General features: G+C 33.6%; 1 protein-coding gene across 2 annotated transcripts; it reads left to right on the top strand.

Annotated features, from left to right (window-relative positions):
* Nucleotides 1-8,256: 8,256 nt before the first annotated feature.
* Nucleotides 8,257-11,400, top strand: LOC110884508 (protein NRT1/ PTR FAMILY 5.7). 2 transcript variants are annotated; one of them, XM_022132227.2, is made up of 5 exons: nt 8,258-8,527; nt 8,617-8,831; nt 9,926-10,362; nt 10,493-10,586; nt 10,776-11,367. In XM_022132227.2, the coding sequence occupies exons 1-5, from the start codon at nt 8,401-8,403 to the stop codon at nt 11,295-11,297; spliced, it is 1,395 nt and encodes a 464-aa protein (XP_021987919.1). In that variant the 5' UTR covers nt 8,258-8,400; the 3' UTR covers nt 11,298-11,367. The 2 variants fall into 2 exon arrangements, with proteins under 2 accessions (XP_021987918.1, XP_021987919.1); XM_022132226.2 differs by having other exon boundaries at nt 8,257-8,527; nt 10,493-11,400.
* The last annotated feature ends 9,323 nt before the right edge of the window (nt 11,401-20,723 follow it).

Raw genomic sequence — 20,723 nt, forward strand, 5'->3', positions numbered from 1 at the left:
CCACCGCAGCCACTATACAACCCGAACCAGATTCACAATCATTATACTGTTTCACGACCACCCGGAATCGCCGGAGGTCAATAACACAACCGTCTTTTTCTACGCGACGATTTTGATACCCGCAAATCCTAATGAACGCCAAACACATACATAATAACTATCTTGTTTGAAAGCCGACCTAACCAACATTTAAATAACAAGATCATACCTCGCATCAATGGAAAGGAAAGGAACAAAAACAACTCAGCATATGTTTGTTTTTCTTCACGGCGCCGTCACAGTGGTTATTGTCTAAGAATGGTGAAGTTTTGATTATAGGGTTTGCTTACATAGAGGTTTAAATAGAAATTTACACTATGGCCCCCCTCACATATGTTCCATATGACTTATTGCTCCTTAATAAAACAAGGTTTTGTGTTATACACTTTGCACCCTCCAAGTTATTATCTTGGTGCAGTTGGGTCCCGGAGCTAATGCGGCATCGCTTTTTTTTATCTCTAAATTATATCCACAAGCTGAACAATAACATAAGCGAGAATTTCGGGCGTTACAATGTCAAACAAGAAAAAAATAGATGAAAAAGCGTTGAACCTCACACGCACGTTGCGGCGTGTTAAGTCGGAAATTTAGAACGACACGTTATACGGAGAACTTATGAAAGATGAAAAGTATATAAGAGACTAAAGTTGAAAGTAAAAAAAATGTTGAGATTAAATTGCAAAAGATGAAAATAAATAGGCACTCAAAACAAGTACATGCTCGAGAAGTTTTGGAATGAAAGTAAAAAAAAATAAAGGGGTTAAATTGCAAAAGATTAAAACTTTTGAATTAGAAGTGAAAAATCAAATTAATCAAATGGGTTAAAATACCAAAGATTGAAACTTTAGACTTAAATTAGCAAAGATTGAAACTTTAGAGTTAAAAAAGAAATCAATTAAACAAAAGAGATAAATAGATTTGGTTAAATTGATGTTTAATATTATTATTATTAAATAAAAGAGATAAATAAGAAAATAAGGGTGAGAAATTACCAGAGAATGACACGTGTCCAAAAAGGATTTTTGTTTATTAGTATAGAAAGATTACATAGTATTAAAAAATACATATAATCTATAATATTAATACCAATTATTATCGAATATTCAAATAAAGTGATATGATACATTCTATAAATTCAAATAAACATTCAACCAAAACCACAAAATGATATGAAAAACCCATAAGTACTAAAAATCTTCAGTAAAAAAACATCAAATATTAAAAATACGGTAAAAAGTCCTAAATCCTACAAAGATTTGTTACATGTCGGTTCGGTTATGGTGGGTATGAAAAAAATGATAACCATAACCGACCCGCTACTTTCGGTTTTCAAAAAAACCATTAACCGACCCACCGGTTTTTTATTTGGTTCGGTTTTTTCAGTTCGGTTTTGTCGGTTAATTCGGTTATATATGGTTCGGTTAATTCGTTTTTTTACACACCCCTACTACACTGTGAGTAGTAACATTACCACAAGTCAGAATTGATAGTACCGTGGGTGGTAAGTAAAGTAGATGTAAACAAATGTAATTTCTGGATTGCCCTCAATGCTGTAAAATGATAAAACTTTTCTTGATTAAACTGGGATTCACTCGTCAGTATTTCTTGCTGATAAAATGTTTTTAAACGCGTTTCAGGTAATAAAATGTGAAAGCCAATTAGAAGCCAGCTGGAGAGCACTGAAGGCTTGGAAAAGTGGCTATAAAAGTTACCTAAATAAAGAAGATGTTTTATTTCAATAAATTAGGGTTTATCCCTATAAACATGTTTGTAATGGAAACTTGGGAATTTCCCATGTACTTATTATTATAAAAATGTGGTGTTTTACTCTGTTAAACTATTTCCTAACTACGGTCCTGATGTAAATTTCACAGCCAAATTAATAAACACCGATACCACTGATAACTGGCTCACGGCGGCCCGTTCCCAAAGTTAGGGGCCAGGGGCCATTTTCCTGCAAAGAACGAACATTTTAAACAGTCAAGTATGGTAAAAATTGCGAAAAATTGAGAAACAGGGGTCTGTACTAGGCCTCGTGCCTTAGTGGCACGCCCTCGTGCTACATGTTTTTCAAGGGGCACGACCCCGTGCCTCATAGGCATGGCCCTGTGTTAACCTACTGTTTTGCCAAAATTCCAACTTTTCAAGCTGACTTCTAAAAATCCAAAACTTTTGGTCCCCTATGTGCGGTATACCCCGAAAAACAAACCCCAAGTATCAATTTCCAGTTACAAACCCGTTTAACCCTTTAAAACACTTCGGTTATGAATAAGGGTTTATGAAAACTGGATGAAAATTTCTAATTTTTGTTTACAAATGGGTTGACGATTTACTCTTCAAAACACTTCTATTAACTGCTACTAAGAAGATTTAAGAAAAAAATTCGGATCGACACAGGTCAAGTTCAAGAACTCTAGATTTTTCCCCAAATCTTGATGTTAGTAAACATGCAAAGCATAAATCAAATTAATCTAGATGTTAGGAACTTAACTTGCAAGAGTTTGGTGTGAAGAAATAGTCGAAAAATCGCAGGGGAGCGTAAGGAACCGGAGGTCCAGAGAAACGATCAGTGTTGGTTATGAGAATGAAACTGCTAAGAAAAGGGCTTAAACCCGTCTGCAGTTTTGACATGGCCTCGTGTCTTTCTCTTTATTTTTAAGTCAATAAATTTTGGTCGTTTCTCTGTTACTTGATTCCTTGGCTTGTCTTACCTAAGATGATGACTTTTTGGCATTATCTTTTCACGACAAACCTACAAGATGGATTATTATAGCAAAGCAAATAAATATATACAGGTTGTTATTGTCACAACCCCCCGAACCTACCTTGGGCAGTAGCTGTGAACAGATACAAGTGGTACTGGTGTATTAAAATTGTCGCAACGGAAAACTTATCAGGACCGAGTGTCAGGAAAAATTATCAGAGTTTTCAAAACACCAAATTTTTCATTTCATAAGTTGTGGGATAAAACCTGTATTTACATAAAGGAATTTCACAGGAATAAATCCTTGATTACGAAACACGTTTATTCAGGTTTACATAGCCACTTATTTAAGTTTTAAGTGCTTCAAGCACTTTTTCTTCTCTTCACAGTAAATCACCTGAAACGTGTTTAAAAACTTTTGGTCAGCGAAAAATACTGGTGAGTTCATTCAGTTGTAAAAAAACACATTGTTATAATTACAGCATTAAGGGTTTTTACATTTGTTTATATCTATCAATTACTCAATCAGTATTTGTCACTCGGTGGCAGTTTTTGTGACTATGGTCATATCACTATTGGCCCTCAATTGGGGCAATAGCGAAGCTTATCAAGTAGTGTATACAAAACCCCACATACTGGTAGTAATTTCAGAATATAAAAACTTAATCACTATAAGTACAACTTGGAAAACATTTTGGGTTCTGCAAATTATTTGAGTAAAAGAGAATGACTCACGTTGCAGATTTAGGGTTTCAGTACTAGCCTTCTGGCTTAAGTCTCGGTTTCCTAATTAAACACACAATGCAACACATATTAGTGTATTAACCAAATTCAACTTTAACTATTATCACGAGATCAAAACCCACAATGTGATGACAAAGTATAGCCTTATTCACACAACACTTATGTAACGCCTCACTTTTCGAAACTTACCTTAATTAGAATGATTATTTACGTTCCTATTTTTGGAAACTTATATTCGTATTCATATTTCACTTTCGGCTTTGTAATTCGCAACTTTGATCGTAATAAAACTTGATCACTTTATTTAATTTATATTTCGATTAATCGTACTTGCTTTACATTCTAATCGTATACATACTCGATACATATTCGTTATTCTCGTAAACACGCGTTCATCTTACAAGCAACTAACGTAAATACATGACTTCATACGCTTCTTTCATGGAAACACTTGGTTATTCATTTACAATACATTATCTATGCTTTTTATTTAAGTTAATACTCAATCGCATGTTCTATATGCCAATTTGTACACTAATGCATCCATTATATCTAACCATGGGGGACCAAAGTTGTCAAAACAAGAAAGTTATAGGCTGATAGCCCCCGCGACACGCACACCGAACACTTCCACCTTGCGCGACACGCGGCAAAGGGTGATCCGCACTCAGCCTCTTAACAGCGCGCGATTGGTCGAATTTTCACCATTCAACACTCACTTAATTGTCTTAAACACCCAACTAACCCACTTTAATGCCTAACCCTAACCTCCACACTATAAATACATGTCTTCACATTACCTTAACCTTTTACACACCCTCATTTCACTTGAAAAATCTCACAATTCACCCAAATCTCCAAGTTATGGCAGATTATACCTTTACTCAAAACAGTGAGTTTTGAGCACTTTTCTTCTACTTTTTCTCATGTTTTCTTACACCAATCTACTTGGATGACCTTCAAGGATGTTATCCAAGATTCACCAAGGTGAAATAAGGTGATACATCACTTACATAAGGCTCCAAAGTCAGATTTGCTTTCTGATTTATAGAAACTTATGCAAACTCACTTTTGTTCGACTTTTCTTCATCATTTCTTCTCTTACAAAGCTTGGAACACCACTAGGAATGCTTCCACAGGTCTACCATGGTAAACCAAGGTGGAACAACACCATTTTGAGGTCCAAACTTTCTGTTTTGGAAGAGACTTTGTTAACTTTTACAAAACATAACTTTTTATGCTTGAATCTTGCACCTAGCGACCTCATAAACCCATTAATGGTTGTGGAACTTGTTAGAGTTGATTCTTGCAATTTTGGAGGTACAAAAAACCTCTAATTTTTTTGTTTTGTTAGGGTTTAATAGGGGTACAAACAACCACTAAACTTTTTGTTTTGTTAGGGTTTAATACAACCCACAAGTGTTGAAATCACATAAGTATACCATAGTTCATATGGTGGGACTTATGTTGGATGCAAGTGTGAACTTTGGATGCTTTGGAGATCCTAACTTAATTCCACACCTCACTTGATGATACACTAGTTAGTTCTTTATTTTTTGTTATTTATGACCCTCCGAATCATCCTTGTGATGATTTTGTGTAGTTGTGAATCATATAAAGAGGTTAAACCTCCATGTTTGAGTTACATGATAATATATGACAATCTATGATGGACTTAGTCTTAGGTTAATATTATAACTTTGTAAATATATATATATATATATATATATATATATATATATATATATAAACATGGCTAAATTTGTGATGATAATCGGGACATGATTATTCGTCATAAACTTAGGCTATCATATCTACGAATCTAAGACTCTCGTTATTGATTTTATTGGGTAAATTAGGACCTATGAAATCACACATAACTTATTGTCATTAACGAGTACTTAGAACTAGATAATACTTTTTGAATACATACTTTTTGTACTTTAAATTCTAAATCCTGAATCTAATCACTCCATAAACATCATGTAACCTTACCATTTACTCCTTATTAACAAACAACTCGTCACTCATGGATAATCGGAAAGCTTTTGCAATATTGTGAGTATAGTTGACCCTTTTTACGCTTTAATGCACTTTTGGGTGTAACATGTTTCAATTATCAAAATTCACAATACACATAATCAAACATATTCAATCACTCGATCCGCCAAACATACTATTTGTTATACTTAGGTTGTTTATGCTAGAATACTTTCATGCACTCTATTTGTCATTAACTTAGCTAGCCCACCTTAACAATTATAGCGCTATAGGAGTAGCACGCCGCTCGTCGGGGTATTGTTAAGTCATTATACTTTACGGTCTCGTTCACTTCGGTGACGAAGGATGCACATTATTCTCGTGGACACTCGGGTTTGGCCTATAGTTATGCATGCTAGCTTCAACTTTATATATAAAATTGCCATGTTGGATTTGAGACAATCTTTTTACTTATATGCTATTACTCAAAACTTGTATACTCGCCATTACTTTGTATTGAAATATACTTTAAAACATGTTGCAGGATTTTGATGATGATGATGATGATGTACAGAACTTAGTAGGATGCCTAGAAACGCATTTTAAACTTTAAATATTTGTTGTAATGTAATTCATTTTGTTTCAACTTCTTGTATTCGATTTTAAACAATGTAATTGATTCTTTTAGCCATGAAATGAAATTTATTATTAAATACTTTTCACATTAGTGTTATGAAGCCTGTTGCAATCTCGTTTTCGTCTCACTCCGATTCTTCCGCCATCGGTTAGGGTGTGACAACTTAAACATCTGTTGGCTTGGTTTCAATCGATCGGACAGGGTACCGTACTAGTGATTTAAGTTTGTACGTTGATAACAGGGTAGAGTTTTGGGGTTTAAGGGCTCTGGTACTAGAACAACAATTCGAGAAAGAAAGAAGTGTTGATTTAAAATCGAACTGGTGCAACTGAACTTCTCCCAGACCTGGCCTTATATAGCCCAGACTGGCTTCTCCCGGCGTCTCGGGAGAAGAACTGATTTCTTCCGCGTGTCGCCGAGAGGGTCGGCCCGGTCTAGACCTGCCACGTGTCTAGCATAGGTCTGACACGTGGCGCCTCGACGTGACACGTGTCCTCGACTGCCTTTTTTGCCCAATCGTGCGTTTTTCTCGATTTTCATGCCGGTGCTTATCGCGTATGCTCGGATCTTGATACTAAATGGTTTGGTTTTTAATTACGAGTCTAATAAAGGTTCGTTTGTCTGGGTTATATCTTTATTTAATATTAATAGATTTGTTCTATTTAACATAAATTAAATAAAAAGTGAATTCCATGTGTCGCCCACGCCACCCTTTCACCCCCCACCTCGCATTTTTTGGGTCTTGAAGGAGAAATTCTTCTTTGCTGACGTGACTGTCACGTGACGCTTCATGCCCTCTCTTCAAGCCCCTCCCCACTGAATAGTAAAGACAAAACAATTAGAACATTCATATTTCTTCCCCTCATTCCTATAATTACACTAAATATCACTACATTTTATCTCACATTTTTATTTAAATAATACTTTTTGTACATTATCATTAGTTTTTTTCTCTCTCCTAAAACAACAACCAATTTTGAAAATATATAAAAAAAAATTAAAAGGGATGAACATTGATCCTCATGTATAGATATGAATCTCTCTTATTTACTCATAACCACTTATTGTAATATAATAAGGAAGCCACTCACAAATAACTATTTTAGCTTTTCCGGTGAATGAAAAAATCTCAATAATACACAAAATTATTTAGTGATGTGGATGTCCGGCGTCCGCCACTAGGACAAGCGATGTTGCTTTTGGACGTATCCGTACAGAAAAGTAGAATCCATTATAGTATATTGAGGTAACACATCTACTTTACTTGCCTAAATTACAAGAAACTCTAAACCTTTTCATTTCAATTATATTTCCAGCTTAATGTTGTGTAAACCTTTTCATTTCAATTATATTTCCAACTTAATGTTGTACGTAAATAGTAATATATAGTAAAAGAGTTGTATACCTTAATATATATTTTTTTATGAAAAAGGTATTTATTTATTATTTGTTTTATCTTTTAGGAATTTTAAGTTAGATTACATTATTAATGATTTATAACAAGTTATAATAAATAACCACAACCAGTGGTGGACCCAGGATTTTTTTCCAATAGTGTCTATTTTTTTCGGTGTTCAAAATTTTCAAAAAAAAACATTAAAATTTTCAGGTCGGTTCTCGTTCGGGTCAGGTCAGAGCGAGGAACATATAACAAAAATATATAACTAATATTTATTAGAAAACACACAATGAAAATACGATGTCATTCTAAACTTAGTATTCATAGTAACAAATAGATAAGTAACAAAATTCAAGTTATACAACTAAAAAGAATCAATTAGTTAAAAAAATAAACAGAAAAAACTGTGTATACAAAGATTGAACTGTTGACCTCTTATTGGTAAAGAAAGAAGTTTAGCACTACACCAAATTTTCTCTTTTTTATAGTGTTCACCCAATTGTATTTATGAAGTATTTATAAAATTTATATATGGTAACTACTAATTTTTTAAAAAAAAACATTGAGGTATGCGAACCACGACCCGCTCTAAGTGAGTCCGCCCTTGACTACAACTATCGTTACGTTAATTAAGAGTATTGTCCACTATTACTATTACCAATGTTTATGTTAAAATTATTTGCTTACCATAAATTTTAACTTGACAGTTGAGTGTGATTGTTTAGTGGGTAAACAAGGACAGCATGTGACACATGAGCTATTAAACTGTGTTATAGAAAAGAATGCCAACAAAACCTGGTGTTTGCAAATAAAACTGTAAACACAAAAGAGTGAACCTAAAGCACTCGGCGAACTACGTACCCAAGAAGCAAGATAGCTGATCTAAAATAATCAACTATGAACATGCTTTCGATCATCATTTCCTACCCATCTTTGGGCTTCTTCATCGTTTCTACCTTGGTCTACATAGTCTGCCGGAGACATTACTATTTTATCTATGATCATCGTCTCCTCTTTGTTGTTGGTAAGTATAGTATCATATACAGAAAAAAAATTCGTTTCGTGTTAGTCATGTGTTTCGGTATTACCTACTTTTATGTGTTCCAAATGCAGGTTTGATGTTTAGTCGTTCCTTAACATACTATGCGATTGTCGAAATGCTTATGTGGTATTTAACGGACCACGAAGTTTCTTTTGTGAGGTCTACTGTTTTATCAAACATTCAAGAATCGTTATCATCACTTTTCGTGATATTCATGGCTCATTCGGCGGATTCATTTGTGGGACGATTCCGAACACTTCTGTTTTCAACCACTGCATTTATCAGTGTAAGTGTGACTAACTCATGGGGATTATTTGAGAATCATCTTGTGTTGGTATCTTTCATTTAGGCTATAGAAGTGTAAGGACTAATCATTTTCAGCTTGTGTGTAAGACGACATTAAGTAGACATTTCCAATACTTTAGTCAAGATGTCTACGGGTGGTGAAGATGTTGGATATCTCCTCCTTCAAGAAGTATAATTATTTTTTTTAACGTGTTTACTCTTTCTATAGATATAGTTATGCCAGATAAAATATCTTATGAGAACAGAAAATAAGTTTAAACCAATAAAAATGTTTTGATTTGATATTTTTATGTAATGTTATATATATAAGGGTTACATGCCTTTGTGAGGATAATCAGCATGCCTTTGTCCCCCTGGCGTTTGACACGTTTGGCTCCTTGGCATTGGAGGCGGTTCGGTTCTTGGCTAGAGTTCAGCGTGTGGTCCACAACTTTTCGACCCCTCAGGGGCGAGACTTTGTTTTTAGTAGATTAGGGTTTTCTATTTAGAAGGGGATGACGGCGCAGTTTGTTGCTCGTCTACCTGCTATCCTTATGTAATTTGTCCTGATGATTGGAGTGAAACAATTTAATTGATTAAAAAATTACATAATTGATTAAATTAATGTATTTCTTAAATTAGCTAAGTAAATTAAACTAATAACTCATTTTCCAAATCTACCTATTCAAAACAAACCTTACGGTGAAATATAAATTTCGATATATGTATGATAATATGTTAGCTAAGTAAATTAAACTAATAGCTCAGTATCAAAATATATCTATTCAAAACAAACCTAACTTACGGGAAGTATGAATTTCGATATGTATATGATAATAGGACATATTTTGATATGTATAACACACATAAAAGAGGATAAATTAGCTAACTAAATTAAATTAATAACTCATTAAGAACACAAACACATTACACGTATCTTAATTAGGTCCCTGTTGGATCAGACACATTGACATAAATTAATGGAAATATATATACTATAGTAGCACACACAAAAGAGGGAAACAAACACCAATATTTTGTGGTTTTGCTTTTATCTACACTACTTTTCTAACATAAATGTCTCTTGCTATTCAGGGCGTGATGTTATTGTTGATCTTCAATCCGTATGACGTGACATGGCTTATTGTGATCCTGGTAGTTCTCTTAGCTCTTGGAAAATCAGGTGATAGACTTTTAGAAAACATACTTACCGATTTGGTTAATGAAGTCGACAAATCAGAAGGTCGAAACAAAAAACGATCTCATGCACGAGCAACAATCTGGAGACGTGTAGCACATGTCTCTGGTGCCATATCTGCAACAATGTGGGTTGCCCCATATTCTCTTGGGAGCACTCATACAAGTTGGAATTTTGCATTTTTGGTTTGCTTGATCTCATTGACAGTCACTTTGATGATCTTTTGTAAAGGACATAGTGTGTATCATCAAGGTGAATTAATTCACAGACCCATTCAGATCTTCTTCAGAGTAGTTCGTGCTCGTTTACAAAAGCTACTTAGATCCAAGTCACGGTAATATCACCCTTCATTTTTTTTTAAATTCATTCGACATTCTATCTTTTTGTGTAGATTCAAATGTCACTTAATTTGTTTTTCCTTCTGAAAAAGAATCTAAATCATAAGATTTTTTTTTTTAAAGTAGATGTTCAACACAAGAAAGATCTCTAGAAAGAAAACCGGGAAATGAAGGATCACAACAAGAACACGGAGATAATTGTTATAAAGAAGATGTGAAGGTAATTCGAAGCCTTCTAAGAATATTTCCCATGTGGGGAACTTTTTTTGTGGTGTCACTAATATCAGCGGTCGGGAACACTTTCTACTACGAACAATTTGACAATCTTGAATTTTCATACAAGATACCGGTCCAGATGTACTTTGTGATTCTAGAATTTACATATTTTACTATTCCATTTCTATATCAGTGGACTCGCTTCCGACGTAACCAAAAGCTCCAAATTGGTGTTGGAGTCCTTTGTTCTTTCCTATCATGTGTTTTCGCTTGGCAACTAGAGGTTAACAGGGTGAAAGAACTTCGAAATTTGGGCAGTGGGGTTAATGAATATATCGAAACATCCATAAGTTTTCTTTGGTTAGTACCTCAGTTCTTCATGCTTGGATGTATGGAAGGCCTTACAGAGAAGGGGATGTTAAAGTTTTACGTGTCACAGGTTGACAAACAAGTACAAAATTATGGTGAGGAATATATGGAAATTGTATGGTGTCTTGGACAGTTAGTAAACACTAGTCTCATGTTAACACTCAGAAGACAACTGGGATGGTTTAATGAAGGAACAAATGATGAAACTCGTCTAGATATGTACTATCTAGTTTTGGTATGTGTTTGCTCAGTAAACTTGATAATTTACACTTGTGTTGCGATATGGTTCTACAAGGACAAGAAACAAGACCACAACTCGTCTCACGATTTGCATCAACATGATTAGGTTCGTTTTGATTAGAACTAAAGATTTGTACATTTTAATCCGAATTATTTGTTTACAAAGTAAATGTATTTATTTAATGGCATAAAATATATTTAGTGATTTTGATCATGTTTTAGCAATGTTGTCAGACCCGGACCGGTCGGTCGGACCGGTCAAGTCGGTATCCGTAGCTCTTACCGGGCCGATTCACATGTACCGGCCGTTTCTGCAGTAGACCGGCCGGTTTGGCCGATAGGCGGCGGCGGTTCAATCAGATATTTGGCAAACCGGAAATGTCGGGCCGGTTCTGTTTAACCTTTTTTTGTTTTCTAAATAACTGGGTACAAAACTCTAAAACATCCTTAAACCTAAACTCTGTTTGTGTTCAAACTTCAGGTAGCTACCATCATGATTCTTCTTGTCTGCGGTTGACAACACCCTCCACACTAGCGCTTCTAATTCGATGTCTTATTTTTCTACGTCCCTCATCAGAAGAGAAAATACTGTTTTTAAGAAGAATATGAGATTGGTTTGAAAAGGAAAAACTAAAATAAACTATTTATATAGGACAAAGAGAAATGTAGATATTCAAAATCTTTACTCCATGACAACTTTTTGTATTGTCTCAATAAAGCAAAAAAAATTTATTATTATTAACATTTTAAAAATATAACAACGAAGTGCACTTAGATAAATTTGAAATATGATTTTAATTTACAATATATAATTCTCAATCTTTGAATTACAAATTATTATTTTAAGATACTAAATGTCACATATACAAGTTCCTTATATTAACACTGTTAAGTTTCTTGGAAAGATTTTTAGAATTATTTAATGACCATTACAAGTTAAAAGTTGGTATATATTATGGAGAAGATATACTGTTTACTTAAACTATTTTTAATGTTGTCCGGTTCGTAAATCCGGTCCGACCAATCTGACCGGTCTGACCAGTGAACCGATAAGACAACCGATTCAACGTCCGGTCGGGTTTTAAAAACATTTTTATACATTATTAAGATCTATTCGCTACTAGAAAAATGTATTTTTTCCTCTAAGTTTTTAACAAACTTCCCACAACTCAATATGTGCTACAAATTTCTTATAGTTCACTGACAAAAAGAAAAGAAAAGAACAACAAAAAATACCCAAAAATTTTCCACAATTTTCCTACAAAATTGCCACAAAATGAAATTTTGTAGGAAGGAGTGGTAACCCATAACAAGAAAACGGGTATAGCAGCGACAAATGTCGCCGCTAAAAGGTATGATTGGCGTCGCTATTGTTAATAGCGGCGACATGTCGCCGCTAAAGGTTGGCCGGTAAAGGCCCTCTTGTCGCCGCTATTGCGCAAATAAAATAAATAAACATAATCCTTAACATTCTAAAATCGCATAAAACGTTTAATCCGTACAATAACATCCTAAAATAACATCTGAAAACTACAAGATATTTGTCATATGTCGATAATACTTAATAGTCATCGTCATATTCATCGTCCTTATCAGAAATGTCATCATCGTCGTTTGCGGCTTGCTTTCCCTACATTAATACATTAATACATATCAAAACCTATATTAGCAGTTAACATACTACCAACATATATTTACCAAAGTAACATGCGTTTGCCAAAGTAACATGCGCTCATTGATACTTGTATAACTTTTAAAGTAAAATTGTATAGTTTACCTCAGAAAAGGGTTATGGAGTTTGAGGCTGCGCACCAAACACAATTGATGGCATATTGGAAGAAGGTTTATGCCCAATCCCCCGTAACCATCTTCGTCGATCACCTAACACATTTTGAAACGCGGCAACCTCATTTGGCGGTTGAGAACCACCGTCTTCTCCGTCATATTCATTTCCGTCTATAATCTCGCGTTCTAAATTAAGCTGTATTTGACGAAGATGATTTTATATATATATATATATATATATATATATATATATATATATATATATATATATATATATATATATATATACAGGGGAAAGATAAATCGAAAACCCATGTGAGTTGAGAAAACCCAAATAAACCCTATGTAACATTTTTATTTTTTTCTAAAAAAAATATGAAATGTAATATAAATGTACACGGACCTATTTATGAGAAAAAATGAAAAAAACGCTTACTATTTTTTTTTAAAAAAAATGTTGAAAATTTATATGTTACATTTTTTTTGGACATACATATTATGTAACCTGAAATTTTGTAACATTTTTTTAAAAAAAACTACTTGGTGTTTTTTTGTGTTTCTTTTTTTAAAATGTTCAAATATATGTATATTACATTTCCTATTTTTTTTAGAAATGTATCTTGAGTTTACATGGTTTTTTTACAAAGGTTTTCTGAGTTTTCTCAACTCAAGTGGGTTTTCGATTTATCCTTCCCCTATATACACATATGAAAATATGTGTGTATGTATGTATGTATAGGAGAATGATCCGTTAGGAACCACCCTTTATTGATAGAACCGCGAGAACAAATGTGAACACAAACAAAAATACCTATGAAAATCTAAAAAACACACATTTTTCTTAATATTTTGTTAATAAAAATCGCTACTTTTCGTTTATTAAAAAAATTTTCTTTTGAAGATTAAAAGTAGCGATTTTTATTAAAAAATATTAAAAAACATTTTTTGTGTATTTTTTATGATTTTTTTAGCTTTTTTGGGGGTTTAGCTTGGTTTAGTTTTTAGCATTTAGCTTGGGTGGGGGGTGGGTGGGGGTTAGGTTTTATTTAGGTTTTTTTTTTTTTTTTTTTTTTGGGGGGGGGGGGGGTTTAGTTTTTAGCATTTAGCTTGGGGGGAGGGGGTTAGATTTTTTGTTTAGGGGGGGGGGGGGGTGGTTAGGTTTTTTTGAGGGTTTGTTGTGTTCACATTGGTTCTCACGGTTCTCGCATGTGTGTGTGTGTATATATATATATATATGTATATATATGGTTCATTGGTGAACACTAAAAAACTGGGAACCGAGGAACACTTTTAAAAATTCAATTTAACATGTTAAAAATTAACTTTTTCAATTTTTTTCGGCGTTTTTCCTTCTATATACATGTAGAAACATTTTTAATAAAAAATTAAAAACTAAAAAATATAACAAATGTTTAAAAACAGTTAAAAAATATATCTTATAAAATTAGCTTAATATGTTAAAAATCAATTATTTTGAATTTTTTTCAGCGTTTTTGCTTATAAAAATGGGTAGAAACTATTCCAATAAAAAATCATTTTTGTAAAGAAAAAATTTAAGCCTTTTTTTAACTGTTTTTTTATATTTTTAGTTTTTTATTTTTTTATTAAAATTTGATGTCTGCAAAATGGAACATATAAATTACATCAAATGTGGCATAAAACTAACCCTTTTTAGTACTAATGTTGGAAAAAGTGTGCTTTTGTCTTCCTTTTGTATTTTTAGGATTAAATGAGCTCAAATGAACAAAATAAGCAAAAAGTCAGCTAAATCTGACATAAATACAAGAAAAGGAATAAACGTGGCATGTCCGACCCCTCGACAGCATCATCCCAAGCAAAACAAGAGAACAGAAGGCTGAACACGCCCCGTGTTCAATGAGCACGGGGGCGTGCCCAAGTGTCTGCAGAAAAGACAAAGGTGTAGAAGCTTCTATCACCCACCACGGGGGCGTGTCCAGCGGACACAGGGCCGTGGTCAACTCTAAGATTCGCAGAATCTAGGAAAATCTTGATAGTACAGATACGCTTCTGCACACGGGGTCGTGCCCAGTGGACACGAGGGCGTGGTCAACTAATGCAGACAAACTGCAATTAATGAAGAAAGAGAAGATGGGTGGACACGGGGCCGTGTCTGGGCTTCTGTGCAGGCTATAAATAGGGGTGCTTGGCTCACTTGCAAACTATCCCTTGGCAAACCACCTCTCTCACACTTCACTCACCCACCACCACCATCACAACCCACATCCACCACCATCATCCATCATAGAGTGTGTGAGTAGTCTCGCGATCCAAGATTGATCGTAAGAGTTCTTGACAATCAAAGGCCATGTTTGCCTAAGTCTCTTACATCACTTGGTGAAGACAAGCATTTAGTGTAATACTTTTTATTTTTAATCTTTTCGTACTTTTTATTTGGTTATGTATTAATGACTTTAATAACTAGTTTCTTATGTTGAAGGTGAATCTTCCTTATCATTTGTCCGTGGTGTCTTGGCATTATTTTACTGTAACATTCCTATTTTTATATAAGAATTATGAGTTTGGTTAAATTTATTAACCACTAGTAACTAGTAACTAGTTTATTTTTAATATAAATATTCAACCTAAATAGTTTTAAACACTATTTTATATAGTTGGTTGAAATATTATACTAATTAATTGGCCTGTATATGGGTGACTTTTCTAAATAAAATAAATGTATCTAAGAACTTATATTATTAGACGGATAGATTACGGGTTAGTTGAAGATTAGAAATATGAAGTATTTAGACGGGCCCAGGAACTGTTTACTAATTAAATTATAAAAATACATTGTATTTTGAACCTACTCTATTTTTAATGAAACTTAGACCCAAATGTAGACAAAAATATTCTCATTCTAAAGACATATTTATTGTCTTATAAAACATTATATTTTAGAAGTTATACGCGCCAAAGAAGTAAACCAATTAAATTAATATATATTAATAATACATATCAATTTAGATATGTATGTAGTATCAAATTTAAAAAAAATAATAAATAATTAAAAGATAAACTTATAGGATATAATAATATATAAAATAAAATAATCTAAAATTCTAAATAGTGGAGAAGTGGCATTAGAAGTTAAAAAGGCTGTACGTGTCCCTCATTCCGAAAGTACGTACAAGTATAGGAGTGATACATCAAATTATGATGACCACTATAAAAAGGCATCAACTCTTCATAAATCAAATTGAAAATTTTCCCTTCATTCATCTCTCGCCCACTCTTTTATATATTTTTAGTTTCTTTTATTTTATTTATTATTTCACCTAAATAATAATAAGGCTCTGGTCTGTTTTAAGGGTTTTAACTCCCGATCACCGCTACCCTTTCCGATTGATCTGAGCCTCATAACCTATGTCAGGGCTCTACCCGACTAAGTTGTTGAGATTCGGTCTCGGGACATCGGGACAAGGTTGAATTAGGGGTACTATACTTAACACGAGTACATTATATATTTTTAAATAACTCAAAAGTTATACCCAAAATTTATACCAAGAAACTTTCTAGTTTAACCCTAAAGTTACAAAGTGGGTCTATTTTCTTTTCTCATTGTTTTATTCCCTTTTTGTCCCAAACCATAACAACTCTCATCAAAGGTCCTATCTATTATTTTATTTACCCAATAGGAAACCCTAATTGAGACCCTCAAGTAATCCTGCACAATCCTTAAAATTTTCAGAACAATCAGAATCAGGATCAGGGCCCCTAAAACTCAGGGGGGGTATTCCCTATTGACGATTATCCACATATCTTGCTGTCTAAATCGAATTTATCATTTCCGTCGATTCAGCTGAGCTACAAACACACGTGGCAACCATATGATGAAACATGACCCGTCGCGTCACGCGACGCCCCAGGGTGACCCCTCGCGTCACGCGAGGGGGTCAAAATCTCAGTATAAATAGAGGATGTTGGGACTTGATTTCTGGAGTTGGAATGACGTTAAAATTCGTCTTACACTTCGAGATATTGCCTGTTTACTACCAAACACACACTAGCTCAAAGTCTGCTACGATACCGGGTATTAACTCGATCACTGCTACGATTCAATGTCCGATTGATTGAAACTATCCGACCGGATGTTTAAGTGCTATCCTTTGTCATTAGTCGTGATTCCGACAGGATGTTTGAGTACCACCCGAACTCGAGGAATACTCTGTCATTCGTTGCGAATCCGATGGATGTTTAAGTGATTACACTTTGTCATTTGTCGTGAGGGTTTTAATCTCGTGAGTTATCGTAAATGTTGTATTAGTTACTTACCTAGTTCGTGTGCACTAGGTTACAAGACTAATCAATAGGCTAAGCTCTGCCTGTATAAATCTCCAATATCAAGGCTAATCAGTAGGCTAAACTCTGCCCATATAAATCTGCATGCTTATAATGTGAGTCATTCTCTATTTATCAAATTTGAATTCAAAAGAATGTTTATTTTCAAAGTTATAATTACAGGGATTAAGTCTTTGTAGTCACCATATTACAGCCGGTATGTGGTGTTTTGTATACATTACTTGATAATCTTCACCATTGGGGCAGCCAAGGGGTGATATGACCATAGTCACAGACACCATTGGACAATGAGAGGGCCAATGGGTCGAGTGACAAAATACCGTGGGTAGTTGGTTTGATATCAGAAACATTGTAATCGCTCTTAATACTGTAAATTATAACAATGTGTCGTTTTAGTAAAAAAATGAATGAACTCACTCAGTATTTCCTGCTGACAAAACCTTTTTAAAACGTGTTTCAGGTAATTACAGTAGATTGGAGTAAGAGTTGGATACGGCACTGAAAGGGCTTCAAGAAGTGGCTTATTTTATTAATTAAATCAAATTAAGAAATATTGTTTTATGTAATTGGGTTTATCCCTTATTAAAGCTACCATTGTAAAACATGGGTTTATCCCATCTATTTAATAAATAAAATCCGGTGTTTTCTAAACTCTGATATTTTTTCCTAACTCACGGTCCTGATGAAATTTCCGCTGCAATGTTTTTCAAAATAATCACCGGTACCACTTGGCTGTTCGCGGCTTCCGATTCCGTCCAGGGTGGGTCGGGGGTCGTGACAGAAGGTGGTATCAGAGCCACTGATTTAAGCCAATAGGTGTTGTGATAATAATACCTAAAGAGTTAGGAGATTGCTATTAACTGGTAGCACACATGATAGCTTTTAGACTTGAACTTAAGAAAAGATGCCTTAGTATAAGCTTCGAGATAAGCTAAGTACTTGTGTAAATAAAGTATGATGGATTTTGGTATGCCTTAAGAATGACGATTAGAACATTGCAGGCAATAGCACTTAATTGCTATTAATCCTTGCTTATTGATATTACTTGGTCTAGAATAAAGATATGTTACGGGAATACGAATTTCCCTAATTCTGAATAAAAGCCTAATAAAAGAGGCACTTTTTAAAAAAAAAAATACTATTTATGGGAAATATAAAATTTTCTCCGACAAGACTGGGTATGGTGAAGCAGACTCTCCAGCTTGTCCGGATATACTGAAGTTACCTCTCCGGCGAGAACCGGATAAGACGGGGTAAATAATATGTCAAACAAGTGACAAGATTTCCCCTAAATAGTATCATGACCTGATATCTGACTTGTTTTTGGAAGTATGAATCTTTTAAATACATTGACCTTATAAAGGGTATGTATATTATAGCATATGAAATATATGATTATATAGATATGTATATATCTATAAGAAATTCCAAAAGTCAATTAAGAATAAAGCACAAGCAGGTGTGTCAATAATAAATCTAGATTTCTTTATTATGAATCTCTTGCATATATTTATAATTCCGATATCAAACATTATTTCGTTTGATCATCTGTCTCGTAACTCGTGCGATAATATAAACAATGGAAACCCTTTAAGTTGGGACACCATCAAAAGTATAAGAATTTCCAAATACGTTACCATAGACTATTAACGCAAGTAAGAAACATGTAAAATTTTGCTAATGCCCAAAAAAAAAACACATGAAACTTAAATTATACATCCACAGACATTGAAGTATATTACACACGACTTCCAAGGCTAGACCTTTGAAAAATATAAATTAGGCACGATAACACCAATGCTAATTCCGTCAGTAGAAGAACTACTGATCAAAAAGCGGCACTTTGCCACATGATCCTACAAAATGAATATCGCTGAGGTACGTTGTAACAAGATTTCACAACCATCGGTGCACAGTCTAATCAGAGTCATAATTATTATCACTACAAAAAGAGTCACATACCTTTGCAAATTCCCTATTTCATTTTATTCGACATTCCCTGGTAATGTCACTTAACAACGGTTATCACACGAAATTCTAGATAAAGTTCTTAAATTTCTTTTGTTAAAATTCTGACTTCTGCATATAAAGAGTTGACTTTCGTATTTCTACTTTCCCTAATGGTCATCATACCATGAGGATTTCTTTCATAGTAGCGAATATTGATCTATTTCATTTCCTGGTAAATTCACATATTACACATGCACTGTTTGTTGCGCATGTGATTCGTTTGATTTGTGAAGAACACTGGAGGCCTTCATTTTAATTTGTTATTTTATCCAAACTCAAATATCATTTCGCTATCCTTGATTTTTGCACTGTGAACCTTATTATTACAAAACGATGACTCTTTGATATCAAGTCAATGACTTTCAACTCAATTTTCTTAGGTATACATGGTTTTTGTTGTGACCATGTCCGAACTTTCTTATTTAAATTCATTTTATTTAAACCAAGTTCAACTGTTTGAATTTGCTCGCATTACATATTCATTTCAAAATCCCATATGAAGGATTGAAGCTATCATATTCAAAATAGTACCCACAAGCACTTCATTTGTTTTGAATCATAACATGCTTACTTGGCCTTCGACTTCACTGAATTATTTCTTTGATCACGATCACCTTGTGGTGACGTTTTCACAAAATCTGAAGCTTACGCTAATCTCGGATTTAATTATTTAATTATTTATATTGAATCCGCTTTGTTGATTTATTCTATACAAGCAATCTTAAAACAATCATGTGCTCAGATAATGATACACAAATTCATTTCATATTCCGGTATACTCTCATTTAAAGTTTATGTTTAGTTTTATTATTTGTAATAATATATTAATAGTAGTAGTATTAGTATTATTTTTAAATACTCGGGTTATTGTCAGGGGCAGATATTGAATAGCCTAGCCTTAGTTAGGCATGGATTGATCACCTATGCTTAAACAAGGCAGCACTAACCAATATCCAACCATGATAATGACTAGTTAATGTATATAAATTAAGTTATCATACTTATTTAGTAAATTTTAATTATATGTAAAAATATTTTTATATATATATATATATATATATAAATATATATACTTTATACTGTAAGGAGAAGACATATTTTCATAAAACAATACAAGAATTAGAGGGACGAGTAAAATTATATAAATAATTATCTATCACATGTTTTGTGGTAACTATGTACTATAATGCTCTAGTAAGAAAATGACCATATAAGAATAATATGGTAGTCATCAACTACGTTGGGTTAGGGGAACATTGTACTATATAAATAGTCTCCGTTTTCACTTATTTACAACATTTGTAAATACATTCACAACGTTATATGATTTCAAAATGAAAATAAGTAATCACATAGAATTGACCCATTAAGTGTTATATATTTACAAAATATTTTACAAATACTTTTGTACAATAAA

This window comes from Helianthus annuus, chromosome 10, assembly GCF_002127325.2.
Source record: "Helianthus annuus cultivar XRQ/B chromosome 10, HanXRQr2.0-SUNRISE, whole genome shotgun sequence".
NCBI classification, from domain to species: Eukaryota; Viridiplantae; Streptophyta; class Magnoliopsida; order Asterales; family Asteraceae; genus Helianthus; species Helianthus annuus.